Source organism: Schistocerca piceifrons, chromosome 8 (assembly GCF_021461385.2).
Source record: "Schistocerca piceifrons isolate TAMUIC-IGC-003096 chromosome 8, iqSchPice1.1, whole genome shotgun sequence".
NCBI lineage: Eukaryota > Metazoa > Arthropoda > Insecta > Orthoptera > Acrididae > Schistocerca > Schistocerca piceifrons.
This window is the reverse complement of record NC_060145.1, coordinates 398,467,574-398,494,700: the sequence shown is the minus strand read 5'-3', so window position 1 is coordinate 398,494,700 and position 27,127 is coordinate 398,467,574. Positions and strand designations below refer to the sequence as shown.

Here is a 27,127-nt window from a genome sequence, read left to right as displayed (position 1 = left end):
TATGAGTCCAAATGATATCTATCCAGCTCTCAAAATCAGCATGCCACATCAAGAGCCACCAGCTCTATCAAAATTAACACATTCTGAATCTGTTAACACTTAGGCACCGATGCCCATAAAAATATGGGCGTGCGCGACCTGCCCGAAAGTCCGGCGCCTGTAATTTTACGGGTGTGTGTTCTCGTTCTTCCCCTTCTTTCCTTTGTGTGTTCTTACGGCTCCCGCTTGTCTGGGATGTGCTGCATGGACTGTAGTTCGAGTATTGGTCACTAGATAGTGTGGGCATGCTGTGGAAGGTTGTGCTTCCCTTTTTATTTGTCGGGTTTTGTGAGCAGCGATTTTTTCCCGCGCGGTCTCAGTAGCGTCGACATAGGGAAGTGTGGCTTGACGGATGAAGAAATTGCTCGTGAGTTATATTGCGATTTAGAAGAAATTTACGTTGATTTGTCAGAGGAAGATATTGTAGATGACTCTGATGATCATGTGGACTATGTTCAAGAAGAAGTTTGTGGCAGTTCAGGTAAAGAATTCTGACAACAAAACATCTATTATTTTTGCTCAGATTTTCACTGAAAAAACTCTCAGTACGTAATTATGATTTTATTTGCAAATACTACTCTTCTGATAGACTCAGAAGAGGAGGGCAGGTGTCCAAGCACTTCAGCAGCAAGTAATCCCGTCGATATTGTGCCTGAAGAACGAGTGAGACTAACGGCGAGGGGAAGCCGAGACGTGCGCACCGCACCGATTCTGAGGAAGATTGGACGACTACTGATCATGCACCAGATATCGATCTATTCTCAGGACAATTTGGAATATGCAATGTTGACAGTTTAGGCCAGAACAGTGCACCTCTAGCATTTTTTTCATATTTCCTGACAAAGAAAAATTTGTCAGTGGAAGTAAAGTGCAGGGAGAGAAAATAAGCACTTTGAGGTTTATGGTTGACAATGTGAAATTGTCAGAAACTGCAAAGGACGTGGACGTGGAAGTGCAGTTGAACGGAATGGACTGTGTCTTGAGGAAGATGTAGGATGAACATTAACCAAAGCAAAACAGAGCTAATGGAATGCATTAGAACTAAATCAGCTTACGTTGAGGGATTTAGATTAGGAAATGGGATATCGAAAGTAATAGATGTGTTCTTCTATTTGGTCAGTAAAGTAACTGATGGTGGCTGAGCAGAGATGAACTAAAATGTAGACTTTCAGTGGCAGGGAAAGTGTTTCTGAAGAAGAGAAATTTGTTGACATACATTTAAGTGTTAGTAAGTCGTTTCTGAAGGTGGCTGAATTGTAGCCTTGTACAGAAGTGGAACATGGATGATAAGCAGTTCAGACAAGAAGGGAATTTGAGTATGTTGCTACGAAGAATGTTGAAGATTAGATGGATAGATTGCAATATAATTGAAGAGAGAAAAATTTGTGATGGAACTTGACTAAAAGAAGGGATTGGATGATAGGACACTTTCTGAGACATCTGGGAAACATCAATTTAGTAGCGGAGGTAAGTATGGGGGGTAGAAATTTCAGATCTATACAAACACTGGAGTATAAGTCCTGGGCCATGTCACGTTGAAATGAGAGTATGAATAAACTTTGAGTTATGAAACATCTGAACAGATTAAAAAAATAAGTCAAAAGTGGGACTTGAACACAGACCATCACCTTTCACGGGCAGTACTGTTGCTGACTCTATTACCTGGGCACGACTCACAACTCACGTTCACACCTTCGATGCTGTCAGTACATCACTCTAACAAGAACTCCCTGAAAAACATTCATTTTGCAAAGTTTTAATTGCTGTAAGTGCGCAATGAGAAATTGCAACAGCTTCTAGGCATGTCAGCTGAAGCCAGTGCTACAGCCTGAGCTACCATTGTTGGTCCATTTACAACACTAACAATGTGGACAGACAACTTTTCTCTTCCTGTGTCCCCTCACCTCTTTGATGGCGAATGTCGTGTACCGTGACCATAGTATCTAGACCTATTTTATGCACACTTCATGTCAGTCACACCTGGCTAACTTGATGTTATATCCTCTAGTAAAAGGACTAACATAGTCGTTGTCATGATGCCCCTATGTTAGTAGTCAAAATCTTGTTGTTCACTGCTTAGCAATGAACACTGAAGCTTTGATGTTTTGCAAGTCAAATGAAATTGCTAAAGATTGAATCGTCTATCAAGCTGCCCCTGAGCAGTAGATTGGCCTGACATGGCCTGTATTCTCCAGTGACTTGGGAGTCTGTCAGTCGGTGGGCTGATGTGGACTTCCCGCCAGGAGTCTCCCAGAAGGCCTCTTGCTGTTTCTGTTTGGCACACCTACTTCCACTTCACTGCACTTTTTTACTTCAGCTGTTTTTACTTCTGTCTATCCTGGGCCTAGCTTTATTCCTCAGGAGCTGTTGCAAAAGATCAACTTGGGTGTCCACCTTTTTGTCCTCAAGGGATCCTTTTGGATTTGACTATTAGAGTAGGAAGAGACTGTTGACATTGCTTTTTAGTCCTCCTTAACCCAGTAATCAGTCAATCTGTAAATGCTGAGGGAGTTAACTTTAAAAGGTAATTTGTGTGTTCTGTCCATTGAAGTCAACTGTTAAGGTTTTAGAGTGTCATAAATGAGCTCTGCAACTATTTGGATGTCTACACTGGTGGATCTAAGTGTGAGGACCACCTTGGCTTCTCTATTATTTACTCCAATCATGTCTTCAGATCTGCTTCCCACCAAAATGTTCTCTCTGTTACAGAGGTGCTGCGAGAGTGCTGGAGCAGGTGATACATTTTTGAACTGTGAAATTCATCATCTACTCACTTAATATTGTAATAACACAGTAGCATTTGAAAGTACATTTTTCTCTTAGTTAATGCTTTTAATGTTTTAGATTGTAGATTACATGGTGAAAATTGTGTGCGATGAAAAGAACTTTAAAAGATAGGGACCACCTGAATATTTTAAGAGACTTACTTTATGTTGAGGAGGATGGAGTTTGCTCTGTTTGGCCATTGTGATTTAGGTTTTCTGTGGTTCTCCCTAAATTTTTTCAGGCAAGTGCTGGGATGGTTCCTTCAGCAAGGCCATGGCTGATCACCTGTCCTGTCCTCATAAAAAATGTGTTCTGCATGTATGTGTATTTGTTTGAGCTGTTTATAGGTATTTCAACTGAATGGAAAAAAAAGTAAACGAAAGAAGTAATGACCGAAACAAGACTCAAAGCACCAATTACCTGCCTTGAACAGTACTGATTTTTATCCATCTTAAAGTATTTTGTGCTTTTTAGAAATGCAAGCTGAACATGCACCTCTGTTTAAAAATTTGCGTTGGCAGGGAATTGAACCTAAGACTCCTACATAACAATTGAGCATTCTACCACAGAGCCATCCGGTTTGTCAAGAAAAATCAACTTTACTTTAGTATGTAAAGACACTCATAAAAAATTTACTGTTGATTTTCTGAAGAATTTTTGAAAGTTGTGTTGAGCAGCTTTGAGTGATTGAAATTTGAGTCCTGATTAAGATTACAAAAATCCAGTTCCCATGTGGTCTTTTCGTGAGCAGGGAATTGTTGTTCTCAAAAAGTTGGTTTTATTGCTAGCTTTTAATTCTCTTCTGCTCTGGAAGTATGTGCTGTAGAAGTGTAGTAACATTTCACTTGTTTTTAGACATTGTTGTGTTATAATTGTTCAGCTACTTATCTTACCATCATCCAAGAGAAAATATATTTCCTTGTTTTTCACCTCCTCCACACAAAAGTAGGCTATTGTTATTATATTTTTAGTACTATCAAAACAAGACCACTTTGCTTTCCTTGTATATTGATGATGAATTACTATGTTCTTTTGTTTTGCTATAATGTATTTAATTTAGTTACTAATTTTTGTATTTAGGCCCTTAAATGTTACTATTTCTTTTCATTCCAGGTGAAATAGAGGCTCAAATAAAATCATGTGAGGAAGTAACTTCCTCATTCCGTACTTCCTGTGATGAATTTTATAAGGAGCATGAGTCCAGCAGAGAGGTTTCTGACCATTATTACATATCTAAACTTTTGTGTGATTGGTGATTTACTGGTTTCATTGTACTATAAAATAGTCGGAATTAATTTTGTATTAAATTTACATGCTTGACGAAGAGGAAACTTTGTAGACTGTATTTTGTTATTTTTGCACCACAATTATCCAGTAATCCATTGGTACATGAGTGAGTGACACAGTTGTGAATAAGCTGGATTTTAAAATTTGTTGGAGTGGTGTTCAGATGAATGAACAGCAGCTCTGATTTCAGTTTTCTGCAATTTCTTTAACTCCTTTCAGACACATTTCGGAATGGCCCTTCATCACCATACTGGATGTTTTCTTCCCTCTCCTTTTCCATCTGAACTAGTGTCACCTCTAATGACATCAATGTCAGTAGTATGTTAAATTCTATCCTTCCTTACTCTGATCCTTCATTGGTTACAATATTAATTTTTTTAAAAAGTATCAATTACATGAGGCATGCAATTTGTTGCACACTTTAACGGAACGGTACATCTGAGCGAGATGGTGGAATGGTTAAGACAGTGGCCTCATGTTTGGAAACCATTGGGCACAAATCTGCGAGGGTAGGAACTTTAATAGTAGCAACTATTTATTTACAGCTCGTACAAAATAGACACGTGTTTCAAAGTTTTACTGACCTCCTTCCCAGTAGTCACCAGCATTGTGTGTAACCCGTTGCCAGCAATGTGGAAGTTGTAGGATACTCTTAGCATGGCCAGTTGTGTTGACAGTTCGAGTGGCTTTGTCTATTGCCCGATGAATTTGTAGCAGTTCTGAAGCGAATGCTGTGAAGTATTTCCTTCAGTTTAGAAACTGAGTTCAGCTGACGATGGCTTAAATCAGGGGAGTGCAGTAGATGGTATAGCACTTAGCAGCCCCATCAATCAAGCAAATCAGCAACAGCTTGCACTGTACGTGCTTGAGCATTGTCCTGCAAAATGATGGTCAGGTCCTGCAGAAAGTGTCATCACTCCTGTCTCTAAGCTGGTTGTAGGTTGTGTTCCAAAAATGGACAGCATAGAGACAGAAGTGATGACACTTTCTGCAGGACCTGACCATCATTTTGCAGGACAATGCTCAAGCATGTACAGTGCAAGCTGCTTGTGATTTGTTTGGCTGATGGGGCTGCTAAGTGCTATCTATACCACCTACTGCACTCCACTGACTTAAGCCCTTGTAAGTTCAACTCAGTTTCTAAACTGAAGGAAACACTTCACGGCATTCGCTTCAGAACTGCTACAAATTCCTCGGGCAATAGACTGCGCCACTCGAACTGCCAACACAACTGGCACTGCTAAGAGTATCCTATGACTTCCACATCGCTGGCAATGGGTTATACTTTGAAGGTCAGTAAACCTTTGAAACATGTATCTATTTTGTACAAACTGTAAATAAATAGTTGCCACTATTAAAGTTCCAACCCTCGTACATCCAGCCATCCAGATGTAGGTTTTCTGTGTTTCACAAAATGAAGGTAAATGCTGGGATTATTCTTTATAAAATGCTGCAGCCAATTTCCTTCCATATATTTATCCTAGCCAAGCTAATGCTACACATTTAATGAAGTCATCATTGGTGAGATGTTAAATCCTAATAGACCTTCATGTTGTAAATTTAAGAGCAATATGCTTATCGTTTGACAAATATGTATTTCTCACACCTCCTTATTGCGGCATGGAGTGCAAAGTTCATTTAACTTGCTTGTGATGATCATTTGTTTCTTCAGTCAAGATGATCAGAAAAATTTCTCGTTTGAAATTTATCATGACGGAGTTCGTATTGTCTGAAGCAGTGAGGGTACATTGCTCTTGCTGAAAACAGTTGGAGACATAAATCTGCACAGTGAGTCTAGCAATTAGATCTTATGAAAAAAGCTTGAAATTAAGTGATTTTATTGGATATGTCTGGGAATTTGTCCAGTATACTTAGAGAAAATGGAGTTGGCTGTATGATGGAATTGTGACTCACCATATTCAGGAAGGCACTTACCAATTTTAGGATGTATTGATAATTTTTACTTTATGGACCGTCTTACTACAACTGGATGAAACACAATTTTCATACCGTATGCATTTCACCTTTATTCTCTGGAAGGCATATTCAGTGGCCTAGAATATGTACATATTTTTGCTATTTAGTTTACATTTTCATCAATGTACCTACATGTTACAAACCATTCTGGTGGTTGGTTTTTGATATAATGCAGTAATATTTTGAACTGTACTTACAGATTGCATGGATGATTTTCTACATATTACACACCTGTTCCATTTTTGGTGTCGTTCCTCTTTTTATAAATGCCACTTGTCCCCCCCCCCCCCCCCTCTCTCTCTCTCTCTCTCTCTCTCTCTCTCTACATTGATACTCCGCAAGCCACCCAATGGTGTGTGGCGGAGGGCACTTTACGTGCCACTGTCATTACCTCCCTTTCCTGTTCCAGTCGCGTATGGTTCGCGGGAAGAACGACTGTCTGAAAGCCTCCGTGCGCGCTCTAATCTCTCTAATTTTACATTCGTGATCTCCTCGGGAAGTATAAGTAGGGGGAAGCAATATATTCGATACCTCATCCAGAAACGCACCCTCTCGAAACCTGGCGAGCAAGCTACACCGCGATGCAGAGCGCCTCTCTTGCAGAGTCTGCCACTTGAGTTTATTAAACATCTCCGTAACGCTATCACGGTTACCAAATAACCCAGTGACGAAACGCGCCGCTCTTCTTTGGATCTTCTCTATCTCCTCCGTCAACCTGACCTGGTACGGATCCCACACTGATGAGCAATACTCAAGTATAGGTCGAACGAGTGTTTTGTAAGCCACGTCCTTTGTTGATGGACTACATTTTCTAAGCACTCTCCCAATGAATCTCAACCTGGTACCCGCCTTACCAACAATTAGTTTTATATGATCATTCCACTTCAAATCGTTCCGTACGCATACTCCCAGATATTTTACAGAAGTAACTGCTACCAGTGTTTGTTCCGCTATCATATAATCATACAATAAAGGATCCTTCTTTCTATGTATTTGCAATACATTACATTTGTCTATGTTAAGGGTCAGTTGCCACTCCCTGCACCAAGTGCCTATCCGCTGCAGATCTTCCTGTATTTCGCTACAATTTTCTAATGCAGCAACTTCTCTGTATACTACAGCATCATCCGCGAAAAGCCGCATGGAACTTCCGACACTATCTACTAAGTCATTTATATATATTGTGAAAAGCAATGGTCCCATAACACTCCCCTGTGGCACGCCAGAGGTTACTTTAACGTCTGTAGACGTCTCTCCATTGATAACAACATGCTGTGTTCTGTTTGCTAAAAACTCTTCAATCCAGCCACACAGCTGGTCTGATATTCCGTAGGCTCTTACTTTGTTTATCAGGCGACAGTGCGGAACTGTATCGAACGCCTTCCGGAAGTCAAGAAAAATAGCATCTACCTGGGAGCCTGTATCTAATATTTTCTGGAGCTGCACACTTGTTTTGGTGTAATGTTTTGGTTTGGGTTGCCCACTGTCAGACGTTATTGCCAACTTTAGAGTGTAATTTTTGAAGTATCTGATCTGTTTGTGTATCCATTTAAAATGAATGTGTGTGTGTGTGTGTGTGTGTGTGTGTGTGTGTGTGTGTGTGTGTGTGTGTGTGTTTCTCCCCAGAAGGTGAAATGGGAGGGGGGTGGGGATTTTTTTTTCCTGGTTGTGTGAGAGGAATGATTTTTATTGTATCATTTCTTTTATTAAGCGTAGTAGGGAGCTTGTGCTGATGTGTGTTTGTTCATTTATCACATGTTTGTTTTTAGCGATGGCTTTCCTAATGTTGAAGTTTTCTTACATTTTTATATATGTCATGGTTGCTTATTCTCATTATTTTCATTTCTTGTTCCGTGTTTGTAGGAGGTGGTTATGGTGTTTTAAATGTTCTGCAAATGTGGAATTGTTTGTTCCGTACTTCCAACACCTGATATGTTCTTTGTATCCTGTTTTAAAATTCCTGCATCACAACTTTGACATTCAAGTTTATATATTCCTGATTGTTGGAATTGTCCCTCTTGGTAGCTGGTTGGCTTAGGTGTGATTGGATTACCTAGTCTTACATGTTATTTGGAAGCCCTGTCTCTTTAGGATGTTTGCAACTCTGTGTGTTAATTTATGTGTGTAAGTCATGGTGTACCATCTGGTTCTTTTCTGTGTGGTGGTGTCATTGTGTGTGTTTGTTGAGTGTGTTTGTAAGTTTGCAACTTGTGAGTTCTCTTGTATTCTGCAAAAATATGTACATATTCCATGCCACTGAAGATGCTTTGCAGAGAATAAAGGCGAAATGGGTATGGCACGAAAATTGTGTTTCATTCAGTTGTAGTCAGACAGTGCATAAAGTAAAAATTATCAATATACCATAATATTACACGCAACTGAGGAAAACTTGACTTCAGAAGCTGAAGATGCTCTTACCAATCATTAACACAAGCCAAAATCACTTGCTGTATACATGAAGTTTCAGTTTTTCCTTCCTTTGTGCATGACTACCACTTCATACTCAACAAATTAAAAATACATCTGTTAGATGCAATACTTTTGATGCTCTCAGATACAGCTTCAGGAACCTCGTGATTGTCTGCTAAAGTTTGTTTGTGTATGACATACAATGATGATTCAATTAACATGAATTAATCCTAAAATCTTTCTCAGGCATGCCATAGTCCTAGAGTAGATCTTTCTGGGTACATTGCTGTTTCTTATGGTTTTTGTTTTTTATGTCTTGGTTTGGATATAGAGGAGTCCGAATACTACAGTGTTGATCTTAACATCTCTAATTGAAGTCTCTGAAAACTGCCAACTCCATCCATGAGAATCCGATATTGTCCAAGCATCTACACAGTTTTGAAACTTATTTGTACACCTCAATGCTTGAAATGCTGCTAAGTTTTCTAAATGACAACTTCTTTTACAGCTTAGAACATCCATAACAATATGCTGCAACATTCACTCTATATTTACATCAGTTGAGCATGTCACACCATTATCATCAGCTGGATTTGTTTGATTGATTGATTGATTTTTAACAGGGAAGCTAAAACAACTTAGGTCTCACCTGCCACTGCCTGCACCGAAACTAGGTTTATTGTGCGGTATCGCTCCCTGTATATGTAGTAAAGCCAACCAGTGCCCTTAAATAGAACAAGGAGTCCCTCTACCAGTTTTTTGTGAGACACAATTTCTTCAGGTCTAGTTGTCCCGAAGATTCTGTATCTTTTACTCTCCAGTGCCATGCATTCGAAGATTAGGTGTGATGCAGTTTCTTCACCGTCATCACAGATCCTACATTTAGGGTCCTCTTGCGTTATACCCATTATGTGTAGGTGTTTTTTGAAATTCCCATAGGCGATCATCAGTCCAGTCATGAGTTTGATCTCTTTTCTGTTCAATCAATCCCAGGATTACAGAGCTTCTTATAAAACATGGCTTGGCATCATTACCTTACCCTGTTTTTGTTTATGGATCTTAGTCCAATATCCTACATGCTGTTTCCTAAGCCAGTTCCATAGTTCTAATTATATCATCGCCTTGGTGATTGTCAGGACAGGTTCTGGTCCAATAAATGGAGTTGTTGCCACCATCCTAGCCAATCTTATCGGTTTGTTTATTGTCACAGATCCCTGAGTGGCCAGGGACCCACACTAGGTTTACCCTATTGCTTCCCCCTAGGTCCACCAGAGCCCTGTGGCAATCTGCAACAATCTTAGATCTTATTGCAGGAGATGCTAATGATTTCAGGGCTGCCTGGCTGTCTGAATAGGTGCAGATGCTATGGTCATTGTAGCACCTATGCATACTCTCCTCCACACATGCCCTGATTGCAGTAATTTTAGCTTCGAATACAGAGGCCAGTTTTCCTAGCAAGATGATGCTCTCCAGTGTTGGCTGTTTTTTGGCACTGCTCCCTACTTCCAATTATTATGTTGTAAGGCTTGTCGAAGCAGTTGGGAGTTATTATATAGTTGGCAGGCATTTCCCCAGTCATTCCTATGTTTACCTCACTCACTATGTTAGTGTGTGATTCTGGATATCTGAATGAGACCCAGTTTTTGCCAGTTTTAAGTCTGTGTGCCCCAGCTGCTGCCTTCATCTTGACCCAAAGGTGAAGTGGAGGCATATCCAGCATGGCTTCCATTCCAGCGGTTGGTGTGCTGCTAATTCCGCCCGTTATGGGTAAGCAGGCCAATCTCTGCACCTTAGCAAGCTCCTTAGGAGCAACCTGCTGTTCTACCTTCTTCAACCACACTACAGACCCGTAGGAAATCCTAGGTCTAACCACTGTGGTGTATATCCAGTGCATACCCCTGGGACTTACCGAGCGAGGTGGCGCAGTGGTTAGACACTGGACTCGCATTCAGGAGGACGACGGTTCAATCCTGCGTCCGGCCATCCTGATTTAGGTTTTCCGTGATTTCCCTAAATCGCTTCAGGCAAATGCCGGGATGGTTCCTTTCAAAGGGCACGGCCGGCTTCCTTCCCCGTCCTTCCCTAATCCGATGAGACCGATGACCTCGCTGTCTGGTCTCCTTCCCCAAACCAACCACCCAACCCCTGGGACTTAGGCCCCAGTTTTTGCCACAGGCCCTCCTAGTACTCACTAGAGTACTTTTTGCCTTGGAGCAGATTCTCTTAATGTGAGAGGTCCAAGTTAGCTTCTCATTCAAGGTTACCCCTAGATATTTCACTATCCCCTTCACAGGTAGAGTTTCATCGAAGAGCTTTAGATTCCAACTTGAGTGTTGAATATGTCTCTTCGTAAATGGCACCACAACAGTCTTCTTAGGATTAACTCTCAGATCCTGTTTAATGCATCATTTTTGCTCAATGTCCAATCCTCCTTGTGCCATATTCCTAACTGTGTCGGTAAATTTGCCAAGTATTACTATGACAAGGTCATCTGCGTATCCTTGGCAGAAGCATTGTCTAGAACTTAGTTCCTCAATGAGTTCGTTCACCACTACGATTCCACAATAGAGGAGATGAAACTACTCCTTGTGGGCAGCCTCTAGTGGTCTTAATTGCCATCTTTTTGTTCATCATGGTAACTTCTACCTTCCTTCCACTATGCATGGCCCTGGTCCACCTACATATAGTGGTCCATAGGTCATGCACCTCTGCTGCCCTTGCCATGGAATCGAAGGTCGTGTTACTGAAGGCCCTCTCGATGTCCAGGAAGATGCAGAGGGCTATTTCTTGGAACTGAAATGCTTTTTCCACCTTCCCAATAAGTTGGTGGAGACCTGTCTCATATGATTTACCTGGTTGGTATGCGTGTTGATTCGAATGCAGAGGGACCCTACTTAGCCTCCTCTCCCCAACATATACAATAGCCAGTTTTTCCAATGTTTTGAGAATGGAGGAGGACAGACTGATTGGTCTCATATCCTTGGCCTTGGTATGATCAATTCTCCCTGGCTTTGGAATGAAGACAATCTTCACTGCCCTCCAAGCATCCCTGAATAGCCTGCATAGTACTCTTATGAGCTTTCCTCCTGCCTGTTGCAGGAGAACTGGAAAAATTCCATCTGGGCCAGGTGACTTGAATGGTTGGAATGTTCCCACCGCCTACTGGATTTTGTTGAAGTTCACACACTCCTTGGCCGATTCCCAGTTCTCTCTTCGAGTGCCTGAGAACCATTGTCTCGCTGGGGTCACATACTGGTCTGTGTTGTCCGGCAGAGCATATTAAGGAAAGTGAGTTTTGAGGAGCAATTCCAGCATCTCATGTGCTGTCTTTGTATATTCCCCATCCTCCTTCCTCAACATACTTCCTGGATTGGTTGGAACTCTAGTGAGAATCTTGTGAAGTATGACTTGCGCAGCCGTGCCCTCCACTTCCTCACAGAATTCCTTCCAGGATGCCTCCTTTGCATGTCTGATTGCAAGATTGTAATTGACAAAGGCCTCACGATATTTAGCCCATTGTCCTTTACGTTTCGCAATATTAAACAGTTTCCGTACCTGTTTTCTTTGGATTTCCAGTTTGTTATTCCACCAAGGAACACTATTATTTGTGCACTTCCTGGTGATTGTGCGGTTGCCCTGATATGAGGTCACTATGGCAGAGGTAACATCCTCTGCTACTTCCTCAAATTCTACTGGATTCCTTATGGAAGTTTCATTTCTGATAAGCCTAAGTCAAGGTCCCTCCTATATGTCTCCCAGTCTGTTTTCCTGGGATTCCTATAGGTCATTCTCTGTCTGATTCCCATTTCAACCCTGAATTTGATATACATGCGGTCCAATGAGGATGGCTCCAACACCACATGCCATTGTCTGACATAGCTACCCATCGTCATGGAACCAAAGGTTATGTCAATTACTTCTTCCCTTGTGCTATTCCTGAATGTAGGTTCATTGCCCCTATTCAGGACCTCTAAGTTGTTAGCTAAAAGAAATTCAAGAAGGTACTCACCTCTACTGTTGTTGTCCTTGCTGCCCCACACTAGGTTGTGGGCATTGGCGTCGCATACCACCAGCAGTTGATCACCTTGTTGTTGGCAAGTCTCTACCAGTCTCCTTGCCTGCAAAGGGGGAGGAGAGCTGTCTTCGTAAGGAAGGTATGCTGAGGCCAAAATAATTTCTCTCATGATACGTTCCTAACATTGGTGCATTTTAATGGTCACGAAGTCCCTAGAGCAGGAATACATCATTAGCATGAAAGAAATCCCATTTCTTACATAGATGCATGTTCTGGAGTTTCTTAGATACCTATCATAGATCAGATGACCTCCAGTGCCACCGAGGCCCAATACACCCCCTTTTTATAAATATGGTTCTTGTATCAGGGCCACGACCACTTCCTGTCACCCCAGGCAGCAACTCAGGCAGCACCTCCAGGCTCCGTCTTGCTGCCATCTCTGAGGTCTCCGAGAACCCTGACGGTGAACTGCGAGAACCCTAAAAACAGTTTCAGGTCCTGATGCTGCATTGCCTTCAGGGACTTCGCACTGACCTCCACCACCAGGGTTCGTCCTTCCGGAGCAACATTCTGGTTGATCACTCTCCAGTCTTCTGTTGAGACTTTTGGGTTCTAGGCCCCTATTTTCCCAAACAGCAGTAAGTCCACCATTTTGACCTAGTACCACTCTGCAGTGGACCACCCCCAGACTTAATCCATCAGCAAACTGGACTCTTATACAAGAAGCAGCAGGTCATATCCTGTACACAGCAGCCACCTTTCGCCATTGCGGTGTGCATGCCGCATGCCAACGGCTGCTGGGACGCAGTCATTTCTTCCAGAGCTGGCTGCCATAGCAAGATTACTGATGGTCATTGTGCGCCATTGATATGTGGTGTTTGTGGTGCTACTCATGCATCATAGGTTGTTTACCATACTCAGTACAGGCACCAGCAAAGCTCGGCAACTGTATTGCAAGTCAGCTGATTAATGCTGGTTGTTGTCTTGCCGGTCACCTGACTCTCTCTACATGGAATGGGGCTTGGTCACTACCCTGCACCGACATAGCACAAATGTATGAGTAAAATGAAAGTATTTATTTAGACAGCCGAGTCTCTGCGAGCTTTCACTGGGCTGCTATCCTGTCTCAGCCCTCTTCTGCCTGCCATCCTGCATCATAGCCACACCTCCTCCCTTGTGGTCAGCTATAGTTGGTGTCAGAAATGGTGGCATTGTCTTCAGTGGGCAGTAAGTGGTTTGTCATTGACACAGCATGTTCTCAAGACCACAATCTGCAGTGTCAAACACAGTGGGATGAATGAGAGAACTGTTGGTTATTTTAGGAGTTTGTGACAGACATGGGATCTAGGCAGGAATGTTACTGTAACTTAAAAGTTACTTTGATTTAGCCAGAAGAACTGGCTGATCTTCTGAATTTTGGGGTAGCTGCAGAGAGAAGTACTTGGAGCCTTTTGGAAGCTCTAGAATAACCTTCTTGAACTTACTGCGCTGTGCACGTAGTAAGTTTCTGTAAATTGTTTCATATGCCTTCTTTATGGTCATGTTGCGAGGCAATGCAGGGAGTGTAGATGGCTAATAATAAGACATTAAGTATGATTTGTTGCTCATTTTCAGTCTGTGAGTTTATGGTTATAGTGTGTAACTGAGGTGTAAAGGTGTCACCAGGACAAGAGACAGAGAAGCATGGTGTTTTGGAGTCAGAGGCAGTATATTTGTTGACGGAAAAGACAACACAGCTGTTGGCAGATAGTACAGAATTGTGAGGGGTAATCGCAGTTAAGGGTGACCAAATAGCATTGCTCCAAGCACCAGACCATATGGCAGATCCAGCTGTCACTAGCCTAATCATTCCCTTTTCTGGAAGGTCATCTGAGGATGATGTGTTACTTGTGGAAGACCTGGTGACGTCAAGAAGTATGGATGTTTGGGTCGACAGTCAGTTATTATGGATGGTAAAAGTAGATGTAGTGGAGAGGCAAAAGTCTTTGTAAGATGTGCAGAGGTACTGAGGAATGTGGAGATGTTCCAGCCGTAGAAGCAGGGCCTTCTGCAAAGGAAAGAAACAGAACAGGTTCTTTTGGGAGCAATTGAGTACTGTTACAAAGAGTCATTGGGATGCCTTAGATGACTTCGGTGATAGAGTGATGAAGCAAATAAAATTTTGCTGCAGGAAGGTGAGCAGAGACCATTCGATAGATACGCAAGTGACTTACCACCTGATATATGTAGGAAGATATCCATATGTGCTCCAAACAATCTTTATTTTGCTGTTAGGTTAGCAGTGGAATGTGAGGAGATCAGTATGTCAACAGGCGTACTTGATAGGTGGGGAATGTTCTCCACAAATTGTAAGGTGTTACAGAAGTGGACAGACAGGGTTGTTGCCAAGGCAGTGCACCATACTCATTGGACTATAGTTAATGTGTATCAGCAATGGCATTTTGGTAACGGTTTGGACAGGGGGAGAGGGGAGGGGGTGGAATAAGCAGCTGTTAAATGCAAGAGGGAACCTGAGTCCACCAGAAGGCATTTCCGTTATACTTAGATGTAGTAAGTATCTATGCAGAGGCGAATGTGCAATAGTAAGAGGCAATAAATATTGATTTTTGTAGAGACCAGTGGAGCAGAGGTGATGGTATCCAACATACTACAGGCTGCGTGAGGTCAGAGATAATGATGTGTGGCCATTGGGGTCAGTGGAGATAGTTTTTCAGGTGCAAACTCTTCAGTGTAAGTATTGTGTGGAAATAGTATCTCATGTAAGAGAAGGTTGCAGCATGATCCTGCTGTTGGGGTTTTTCTTCAATGTCATTCCAAAATTGATCTTTGGTGATGTGTGGTGGAACTTAGTGGGGAAAAATTCCAATTAGTGAAGCTGTCACCAGTGTAGAGCTGTTGCAAGTTGTATCTACCCTATCAGACAAACTAATTAAACCACATAAAATCAAACAATGGAAAATCCAGGATGGAATGTAACAATATTATGAAAAGGAAAGTTGCTACTCACCACAGTCACAGATAGGCGTAACTAGAAGATTGTTACGAATAAGCATTAGGCCAGGAAAGCCTTCGTCATAAATAGGCGACACACACACGGCAGGGAAGCCTTCGTCATAAATAGGTGACACATACACATGCGCCCCCCCCCCCCCCCCCCCCACACACACACACACACACGACTGCAGTCTCTGGCAACTGAAGCTACACTGTGAGCAACAGCATCAGTGCGTGATGGGAATGGCGACTGGGTAGTGGTTGGGAGGAGGCTGGGGCAGCGAGGGGGAGCAATGATAGGGTAGGGGTGGGGGGGACAATGAAGTGCTGCTAGGGAGCACGCAGAGCCGAGGTGGAGAGAGTATAGGGGAGCTATGTGCAGTCGGGAGGTTGGACGGAGGGCAGGGAAGTCGGTGGTGAGGGGTGGGGTGGGGGTGTAGTGGAAAAGGAGAGAAGTAAGAAGCCTGGATGCAATGGTGGAATGAGGGCTGTGTACTGCTTGAATGGAAACAGGGAAGGTGCTGGTTGGTTGAGGACAATGGCTAACGAAGGTTGAGGCCAGAAGGGTTATGGGAACATAGCATATATTGCATGGAAACACATCTGCGAAATTAGGAAAAGCTAGTGTTGTACAAAGGATCCATACAGCACATGCTGTGAAGCAGTCATTGAAATGAAGAATGTTCTGTTGAGCAGTGTGCTCAGCAACAGGGTGGTCCAGTTATTTCTTGGCCACTGTTTGTCAGTGGCCATTCATGGGGACAGACAGCTTGTTGGTTGTTATGTCCACATAGAATGCAGCACAGTCGTGGCAACTAAGCTTGTGGATTACATGACTGGTTTCATGGGTAGCCCTTCCTTTGATGGGATTGGTGATGTTTGTGACTGGACTGGAGTAGATGGTGGTGAGATGATGTATGGGACAGGTCTTGCATTTAGGTCCATTACATCGATACGAGACATGAGGTAAATGGTTGGGAACAGGATTTCAGTAGGGATGGGTGAATATATTGTGTAGATTTGATGGATGGTGGAATACCACTGTGGGGGGGATACTGGACAGGACATTTCTCATTTCAAGTCACTACAAGAGGTAGTCGAAACCCTGGCAGAGAATGTAATTCAGTTGCTCCTGTCTTGGGTGTTTCTGAGTTAGGAGGGGAATGCTCCTCTGTGGCCAGATGGTGGGACTTTTGGAGGTTGTGGAAGACTGGAGGGATAAGGTGTGAGATATTTGTTTTTGTACATGATTGGGAGAATAATTACAGTCTGTGATGGCTTTAGTGAGAGCCATGGTATATTTTGAGAGGGACCACTCGTCACCACAGATGCGACAGCCACGGGTGGCTAGGCTGTATCAAAGGGACTTCTTGGTATGGAACGGGTGGCAGCTGTTGAAGTGGAGATATTGCTGGTCGTTAGTAGGTTGATATGGACAGAGGTACTGATGTAGCTGTCTTTGAGGTGGAGGTCAACATGTAGGAAGATGGCTTGTCGGGTTGAGTAAGAACAGGCGAAAAAAATGGGAGAGAAGCTGTTGAGGTTCTGGAGGAATGTGGATAGGGTGTCCTTACCCTCAATCCTGATCGCAAAGATGTCATCAGTGAATCTGAATCAGGTGAGAGGTTTAGGATTCTGGATGTGTAGCAACTATTCCTCTAGATGACCCATGAGTAGGTTGGCATAGGTTGTTGCCATGCAAATGCCTACATCTGTACCCTGGATTTGTTTGTGGATGATGCCTTCAAAAGAGAAGTAATTGTGGGTGAGGATGTAGTTGGTCATGGCGACTGGGGAGGAGGTTGTTGGTTTGGTTTCCATGGAGTGTTAGGAAAGGTAGTGTTCAATAGCGGTAAAGCAATGGGCATTACGGACGTTAGTGTAAAGGGAGGTGGCATCAATAGTGACAAGCAGGACACCGTGTGGTAGAGAGACAAGAACTGTGGAGAGTCGGTAGAGGAAATGGTTGGCATCTTTTATATAGGGCGGTAGGTTTCGGGTAATAGGTTGAAGGTGTTTGTCAATGAGAGCAGAGATTCTCTCAACATGCACACTAACCTTACATCCGCAGAAAGAACTGCAATCCACCATCAAAGAACTGATCCCAACCTTATAATCCTACCTGTGTACAAAGGCTCCACCGCTGTTGTTTTGAACTGCAAGGATTACCTGGCAGAAGGACTCTGCTAGCAGTCAGGTAAGTCCACCTAAAAGCCTTGCCACAATGGTCCCATTCCAGAAATCCAGCAGGATCTCCAGTCACTCCTCAAAATCCTTATGCCCATCCCAGAACCTCTCCCTGGAGTCCATCTCTCTGCTCACCCCTACCACTCCCCACAATCCTACCTTCTACATGCTTCCTAATGTCCATAAACCTAACCACCCAGGGTGGCCATTGTGGCCAGTTACCATGCCCCCACTGAGAGAATCTCTGCTCTTATAGACCAACACCTTCAACCTATTACCCAGAACGTACCCTTCTATATAAAAGATACCAACCATTTACTGACTCCGTACAGTTCCTGTTCCTTTACCAAATGGTGCCATGCTTGTCACTATTGATGCCACCTCCCTTTACACTAACATCTGTAATGCCCATGGTCCTATTACTATTGAAGACTACCTTTTCCAAAACCCGTCAGAACCCAAACCAACAATCTCCTTCCCAGTCGCCATGACCAACTATATATCCTCAACCCCAGTTACTTCTCCTTTGAAGGCGTCACCTACAAACAAATCCGTGGTACGGCTGTGGGCACCCACATGGCACCATCCTATGCCAACCTAGAGGAATCGTTCCTAAACACCCAGAATCCAAAACCTCTCACCTGATTCAGGTTCACTGATGACATCTTTGTGATTGAGATTTAGGGTGAGAACACCCTATCCACATTCCTCCAGAACCTCAACAGCTACTCCCCCATTTTATTTTTATTTTTTTTATTTTTAATTTTTTTTTGTACCTGGTCCTACTCAACCCAACAAGCCATCTTCCTACATGTTGACCTCCACCTCAAAGATGGCTACATCAGTACCTCTTTCCATATCAACCTACTAACCACCAGCAATATCTCCAACTTCAACAGCTGCCACCCGTTCCATACCAAGAAGTCCCTTCAATACGGCCTAGTCATCCTTGGTCATTGAATCTGTGGTGATGTGCAGTGTCTCTGGATGTTGCACACCATATCTTTCTAGCCTTCCACCATCTCCCAAAGTCCCACCATCCGGCCACAGAGGAGCATTCCCCACCTAACTCAGTATCACCCAAGACTGGAGCAATTGAATTACATTCTCTGCCAGGGTTTTGACTACCTCTTGTAGTGCCTTGAAATGAGAAATGTCCTGTCCAGCAAACACCCCCCCCCCCCCCCCCCTCCCAGTGGTATTTCACCGTCCATCGAACCTACACAATATATTCATCCATCCCTACCAAAATCATGTCCCCAACCCCTTACCTCATGGCTCATATCCCTTTAGTAGACCTAAATGCCAGACCTGTCCCATACATCCTCTCACCACCATCTACTCCAGTCCAGTCACAAACATCACCTATCCCAAAGGCAGGGCTACCTGTGAAACCAGTCATGATCTACAAGCTAAGCAGCTACTGCTGTGCTGCATTCTATGTAGGCATGGCAAGCAAAAAGCTGTCTGTCCCCATGAATGACCACCGACAAACAGTGGCCAAGAAATACCTGAACCACCCTGTTGCTGAACACAGTGCTCAACATGACATTCTTCATTTCAATGACTGCTTCACCACCTGTGCTGTATGGATCGTTCCCACCGATACCAGCTTTTCTGATTTTCTCAGGTGGGAACTTTCCCATAACCCTTCTGGCCTCAACCTTCGTTAGCGATTGTTCTCAACCAACCAGCATCTTTCCTGTATCCATTAAAGCAGTACACAGCCCTCATTCCACCATTCCACCCAGTCTTCTTACTTCTCTCCTTTTCTGCTACCGACTCCCCCCCCCCTCCCCCCCCCCCCCTCCTACATCTCTCCTGCCCCCCATCCTACCTCCCAACTGCACATAGCTGCCCTATACTCTCTCCACCTCGGCTCTGCGTGCTCCCTAGCAGCACTTCATGTCCCCCACTCCTACTCTATTTTTGTTCCCCTCCCCGCCCCAGCCTCCTCCCAACCACTAACCAGTCGCCACTCCCATCACGCACTGGCGCTGCTGCTACTCGCAGTTACCAGAGACTGCAGTGATGTACGTGTGAGTTACATTTGTGCGCAAGCACATGCGCCTATGTGTTTGTGTGTGTTGTCTATTTTTGATGAAGGACTTGCTAGCCGAAAATTTATTTGTGACAGTCTTTGTGTTGTGCCTATCTGCCCCTCAGTATCTCCACTACATGGTGAGTAGCAACTTTCCTTTTCATAATGTAGTTATAAACCACATAAGTATAATAGAGATGCTGGAACGGAATGTTGTTTTGGATTCAGTGAATTGTTCTGTTAAGAGTTTTGTACTACAGAAGAGTAGTTGTGAGAACATAGTACATATGAATCTGGATAATTTTGGAGCTGAACTGGTGAAGATGGTGAAGGGGATGCAGGGAATAAGTTTGGACGTTTCAGAGAAGGCGGCTTTGTGCAGGGAGGGTGTACACAATGAGCTGCTGCTAACACTGCATTATGTAAGAAGTTGGAGCATATAAAGACACTAGAGAGAGTGCAAATAGAGGAGTTATTATTTGAGTTAAAAAATCTGTTTTTTCTTGAGGGTCTGTGGTCATTGAGAACTATTACTCAGCGCCGAATTTTGGCAGGAAGTGAGGCACTAGTGTACCGTAAACCATATTGGATTCCTCAGTATTTACAACTTATTATGTATGAGTTTATCAACCAGCAGTTGTATTATAAGATAAAGAAGGGATCGGTAGTCCAAGGTGGTCAGGAATTGTGGTGATGCCTTCAAGTATTAGGATGATTCTGAGAAGTACAGGTTTTGCTGTGATTACCATCACCTTGATAGTAAGACAGTGACAGACACATACCCCATAGCCAAAATCATGGCTACCATTGATAATCGGTCTAATTCATCTGTGCATGTATGCTCAAAAGACGTGGAAGAACATAGGCAACAGCTGAGAGAAGTATTTTAAAAGGATGCAGGTTGCACATACGGAAAAATGTTATTTTGCTCTGGAGGAAGTAGGGTACTTGGAGCACGTGCTTGGCAGAGCAGGAGTAGGAATGAATTGAAGACTTGTGCAGGTGGTAACATATTTCCCAGTTCCTAAGTTATGTAAAGAGCTACAATTGCTTTTGGGGTGCTCTAACTATTATAGGAAATTCATGTGTGGGGGGGGGGGGGGGGGGGTGTTTGGTGATACATAGTGACCACTAACACAGATTTTTGAAGAAAGGTATAAAATATTTGTGGACAGAGGAATGTCATTGTGTGTGGGAAGAGTTAAAAATGTTTTACCATCAAATCGAGTTTTAATTTTTCTAGATTTTCAGCAGGAGTTTATACTGTTGTGTAACACATCTGACGACACTTGGTGTGTTCTGTGACAAGAAGTGAGCAGCAAGGGGCATCCTGTGGCTTTTACATTAAGACAACTTAATAGAGCAGAGAAAAACTATTCTACCATAGGGAAAGAGATACTTAGCCTTGTATGTGGAGTCACATATTTTTGTGTTATCTTTATGATAAGAAATTTAAAGTAGAGTCTGATCTTGTCACTTTGAAATGGTTATTGGGGTAGAAAGACCTTTCCAACATACTAAGAAGATGGGCATTAATACTCAGTGAGTTCGACTATCTAGCAGTGCAAAAGCCAGGGAAAGAACACTGAAATGCAGATGATTTGAGCAGAAAAGTAGCAGCAATACAAGTAATGGATCATGGCCTAGCTGGAGGGCAAGCTGTGCAGAACACTGTCAATGACTACAAGCTACACAAAACGAAACTGCAGTGCAGCATGTGTGATGGTCTGCTGTGTAAGGTGAGCGGAATAGGACCACCGGCAGTGGTTGCTGCTAAGTTAAAGGAGAAAGTTGTGAGAGAGGTGCGTTATCATCTGTTGATCACTCATGGAGGGGACAGAGCAACAAAGCAAAGGATGGCTGAGAGATGTTGGTGAAAGGGAAAAAAGGGAGATATGGATCAGTATTTTTAGAAATTGTGTGCAGTGTGCACACTGTGCAACCTGTGATAGATGAATACCATTAAAGATACTTTTTTGAAGCTCCTTGAAATGATTGGAATGGATATGTAAAAACCATTTAATTGGAGTCCAGTGGGGAATTTTTTTGTGTTAACAATAATACACTCCTGGAATTGAAAAACAAACACATTGATGCTTAATTGGAGTACCATGGGAAATTATTTTTGTGTTGACAATAATACACTTGTGGAAAACGAAAAACAAACGCATTGACACAAGTGAATAATACCCACCATACTTGCACTGTACATTATGAGATGGTAGTGCATGCGATGATCAAACGTGCAGCACTGCTGACACACCAGGAACCACACTATTGGCCATGGAATGTTGCTAGTTGTCTCGCGGTTGGTCACTGCCTTAGCCAGTGGCAGCGAGTTTGCCGTGGCGTATGGAATTCTGTCTGTGTCTGCAACATTTTTAGCATGCTGGCAGGACATGTAGTGGGCCTGTTGGAGGCCATGTGGACGTACCTCAGAATTGCGCAAGACTTGGAGCGTGAGGTCTCCACAATGCATCGATGTTGTCGCCAGTGGTCAGCAGAAGGTGCACATGCTGTTGACCAGGGTCCAGACAGTGGCGACGCACAGATGCACACTGAGACCGTCGCATCCTACGAAGTGCCATAATGGACCGCATCGTCACTTCGCAACAACCTACGGACAGTGAAGCAGGGCTGCGGTCCCACGAACCGTTAAGTTGTCTTCCGCTCATGCCACAACATCGTTCAGCCCGCCTCCAGGGGTGTCACGATAGGCATTTATAGGAGGACAGATGGAGACGTGTCATCTTCAGTGACGAAGAGTCACTTCTGTATTGGTGCCAATGATGGTTGTACGTGTGTGTAGCGTCGTGCGGGTGAGTACCAAAATCAGGAGTGTATATGACTGAGGTACAAAGGGCCAACACCAGGCACCATGGTGTGGGGAGCGATATCCTACACTGGCCGTACTCCTCTGGCGATCATTGAGGGAACATTGAACAGTGCGTGATACATTCAAACCATCATCCAACCCATTATGCTACTGTTCATGAACCACAAGGTGGTGTGCTTTTCCAACAGGATAATGCGTGACCACATGTATCCTGTGCCACTCAGCATGCTCTTGAAGGTGTATGTCAACTACCCTGGCCAGCACAACCCCCGGATCTGTCCCCCATTGAGCATGTTTGGGACTGGATGAAACATCATCTTGTGCAGACTGCACATCTGGCATGAACTGTGGCCCAACTGAAGCACCAGGTGAAAATTGCATGGCAGACCATTCCACAAGCTACATTCTGCACCTCTACGATCGTCTCCACGGGAGAATTTCAACCTGCATTGCTGCAAAAGGAGGGTATACACGGTACTGTCACTGACGTTGTGCATGCTCTGTTGACTGTACTCATATGTGTATCACTCTGCTTATGTGATCATGTGTTGTATACATCCTCAAGAATATGTCAATAAAATTTCTCCGTGTTGGGGCAACAAATTCACTTTTCTTGGTCTGTCAGATGATTGCTAGGACAGAATAGTTGCATTGAAAAATCAAAAGAATGGCAAACTACTATGCAAATTGACACCATAATGACTAAGACAGATATCTCTCGTCTGTCATGTTGTATAATACAAAGGCCCACATTAATACGGGATTATGTTGATACAAGGTATTATATGGCATGACAATGCCATTACCATTTGACATGATTAAGGCAAGAAGGTGCAGTCCGTGATTTTGCGAGAATGGTGAGAGAAACATGGAAATAGGTGCGGAAGGCAAACACAAAGTCATCCCCTTAGTCCCTGGCACCCACCCCCTCGCACCCCCCCACCCCCCACCCCCCTTTCCTGCCGTCCACAGAACCTCTGACCTTACACAGAGCCTCTGCCCATCTGTGGAGCGTTGGCCCCTCCACGGAGCCTCAACCCCTCCACGGAGCCTCGGCCCTCTCACCTTCTCCGCAGAGCCTCACCCTTTCCACAGAGCCTCGCCACCTCCGCAGAGCCTCTCAGTCCTTCATGGAACCTCCCTGCCCTCTGTGAAAACCTCCATTAATTGGCCAGTGGAGAATTTTATGAACTTTGCAGGAGTGGTCTTGTGGGCTTCGTAATTGGTGGTATTGAAGGCAAAAGATAGCCAATTCAACAAGAAGTCTCATTACCTCTAGGATCCGGAATGGTAAATATGCAGTATCCTCTGATCAAAACAGAACTGCTTGAACTCTTTAGACATGAAGGCTGGTACATTATCACTAACGAAGGTTTTTGGGATCCAAAACTGGCAGAAATTATCTCACGATGTTCGATGCTAATAGCGGCAGTGGTGCCACTGCTAGGGATCAACCAGACAAATCTAGTGATGGTGTTGAACACAACCAAGACAAAATGTTTTCCTCTTTGGAGACAGGACAAGGGCCTCAAGTAATCAATATTGAGTTAGTCCATTGGTTGAAACTCGGAGGTTGATTGCAGAAAACCCCTCCTAGGGCCACTGTCAGATCTACCCACCTTGCATTGTTCAGATTGAGTGACCAGCCCACGAACATTCTGGTCCAGACCTCTCCAGGTCAACTTCTGCCTCACTGTAAGCCACATTTTATGGAACCTCGAATGATCTCCGCACAAGGAATGATGGAAATATCTAAACACTCAGGGGATTAGGTGCAGGATGCACAGATTTGGATCCCACATCCTCCTTGGATCAGAAACACAAGAAACCTTTTTCCAGGGGACATCCTGGAACAGTTCCCCCAGCTTTCAACTTCTTATAAACAAATTGCAGTTTTAGGTCTTGTTGTTATTCTTTTTTGAGACTGGCAAACATGGGCAGAATCTTGGTCAGGATTCCCATGTTGAAGTCAAGCTGCCCGTTAGCCTTGGGCTCCTCACCCACATTGTCCACTTGAAACATTCTGCTCAATGTATTGGCAATTTGGTTCTACCTCCCTTTATGGCAAACATCCAACTGGAAAGCGGAGAACTGTACTGCCCACTGTTCTATGCTCCCCGTCTTGCGTGGCCGAGGCAACACACAGCTCAGGGCCTGGTTGTCAGTTTCCAAGCCAAACCCATGATGTTCCGAATAAAACTAATATTCTTCTAGTGCAAACATTGTGGTCAATGCTTTCTGTTAAAATACTGAAAATAGGGTTTCAGCTGGCGACAACACCCATGATGTGTATGCAACCTTCTCTCTCCATCCTTGCCTTGTAATAGAACAGCCACCAACCCGACATAGAAAGTGTCAGTTTGAATGATGAACGGGCAGTTAAAATCAGGGATCCCTAATTCCAGTGCCATGCTTACAGGAGGTTTTGCTGTATTAAAGACAGCTTGTTGAGATTCACACCATTCAAGTTTTTTGCTCATCCTACGTAATTGGTTAATAGGAGCCGCTATCTGGGTGAAATTTGGTGTGAACTTTTGAAAGAAATTCACCATTCCTTTAAAACGAATGATGGCCTTCTTGCCTTTGTGGACTGGAAACGAATGACTAGCCTGGGTCCAGCTGTGGTTGATGGTGACCCATTTTTGAGACATGATGTTTCCTAAAAAGGATATCTCATTCCAGGCAAAGGTTACTTTGATGGGTTTAACAGTCAGACCTACTTACCACAGGTGCCCAAACACTGGGCAGGTGTGGTCAAGATGCTCTATGAAACTAGTGCTGTACATGTCTACATTGTCCAAGTAGTTGAAAACAAACTTGGACTTAAAGTCCCCTCAAACTGAACGCAATAGATGCGACAAGATTGCCGCACCTGTGGCCAGCCCAAAAGGGACCTTATTAAATTCCAAAAGGTTGTAGTTGGTTCAGAACGGCATTACAGGCTTCGGCTATTCTACTTAAGGGATCTGATAGTAGGCCCGGTGTAAGCCCAGAACTGTAAATACCTTGGTCTCCCCACAAACCATGTAAAGTAGTTGTGTAATTACAGGAATGGGACAGATTCCAGCACATCTGATTTAACACCTGGTAATCAATTACAGGTCTAAACCCCTCCCAATGAGGCTTAGGAACCAGAAATATAGGAAAGACAGAAGGACAGATGACACCAACAGCAAGTAACTGTTTGATGATTTTAACTTTTGAAGTTGTAAGGCCTCAACCTCGCCCTGCAGCCCTAGTACTTTGGACAACACTGAGGGATCTTTACTAACACTGGATTCAACAAACCCCTCCAAAAAGGGGTGCTTTAAACAAACCACAATTTAAAAATTTAATTAATGAAAATTGCTAAGCTCAAAATCATTTAGGCAACAGGTTAATTTATCAAACCTCCATCCAGATGGGCCCAGAATAATCAGAACTCTGTACTCTTTCAGTTAAAAAAAAAAGTATCACTTTCAATCTATAATGTAAAAAAGAAAGCACTTTCTTAACATCATACACATACGTCAATTATGGTGGGATTCCGTTGTGGCACCCTTCAGAGATCACAGGCTCTCATGACTGCACAGGACGATGACAGTGTATGAGGCAGTGCCCAACACGACTCAGGCAAAATAAGTCCCACTGTGCAACATATAAATAAATAAATAAATAAATAAATAAATTCACTGCTAAGTATGGCGCTACATGCTGAGACACCAACCAAAATCAACACAAGCAGAGCAGGCAGCAGATCGGTAGTTAATTACATAAGACAATTCATGGAAGCTGTAGATAATTAAGAAACTGACTAGCCTAAGCACCACCAATTTGCTGTAAGGTGAAGCAGATATCTTTGGAGTCTTACACCGTCAGGTGGCTTGCAGAGTATGGATATAGATGTAGATTATAGTGGGGAACTATGAATTGAAAGCAGTTTAGAAATAATGACAGAATTACTGTTAGTGGGAACTTGTTCTGGGTTCACACACGAACACCCTGATAGTACATGCCTTCCACAATGATTGCCAAACCACTTCAAAGGCACAACTGTTAACACTGACCTCATCAGCAGGCACAACCAGCTGGTTTAAGTAGACAGAATTTGGGCACTGTTGAACTAGAACAGTAAGGCAGTGCAATCACAGCACAGTAAGGTTTCTAGCAGGAAATGGACCAACAACAACTTAATAGTTTGTGGCACAGTACTTATAGCAGCAAACAGCTCACCTGCAGGAACAGATGCAGTCGGCAGCAGCAGCAAGCAGACCGCACGATGCCACAGGACGTGAAATGATCGTTCGTAGGTGTAAACTGGCCATCGACAGCCACAGTTTCCACTGTGGACACTGCCAACCTCATTTCTGCTACACCAAGGTCTCACATTGCAATGTCCCATTCACCTATCCAGCTTCTCCATCATGCCAATCCACTAGTGACCCCGCCCTGCATCAATGCTGACTGCTGGCCCCAGCCACAATTGTGTAGCCACTTGGCATGCAGGTGTACTGTCCTATCCTAGTCATCCCCATAACTCTCTCCAACCTCACTGCAAATTGACTGAACTAATGACCATTGTAGCATGTCCATTAAA

General features: G+C 43.6%; 1 protein-coding gene across 1 annotated transcript in view; it reads left to right on the top strand.

The window, feature by feature from the left end:
- Window positions 1-27,127, top strand: part of LOC124712380 — a 167,957-nt gene that overhangs the window by 102,878 nt on the left and 37,952 nt on the right. The window contains exon 6 of the mRNA XM_047242676.1: window positions 3,919-4,016. Coding sequence (XP_047098632.1) covers window positions 3,919-4,016 — 98 coding nt within the window. The remainder of the gene's footprint in view (window positions 1-3,918; window positions 4,017-27,127) is intronic.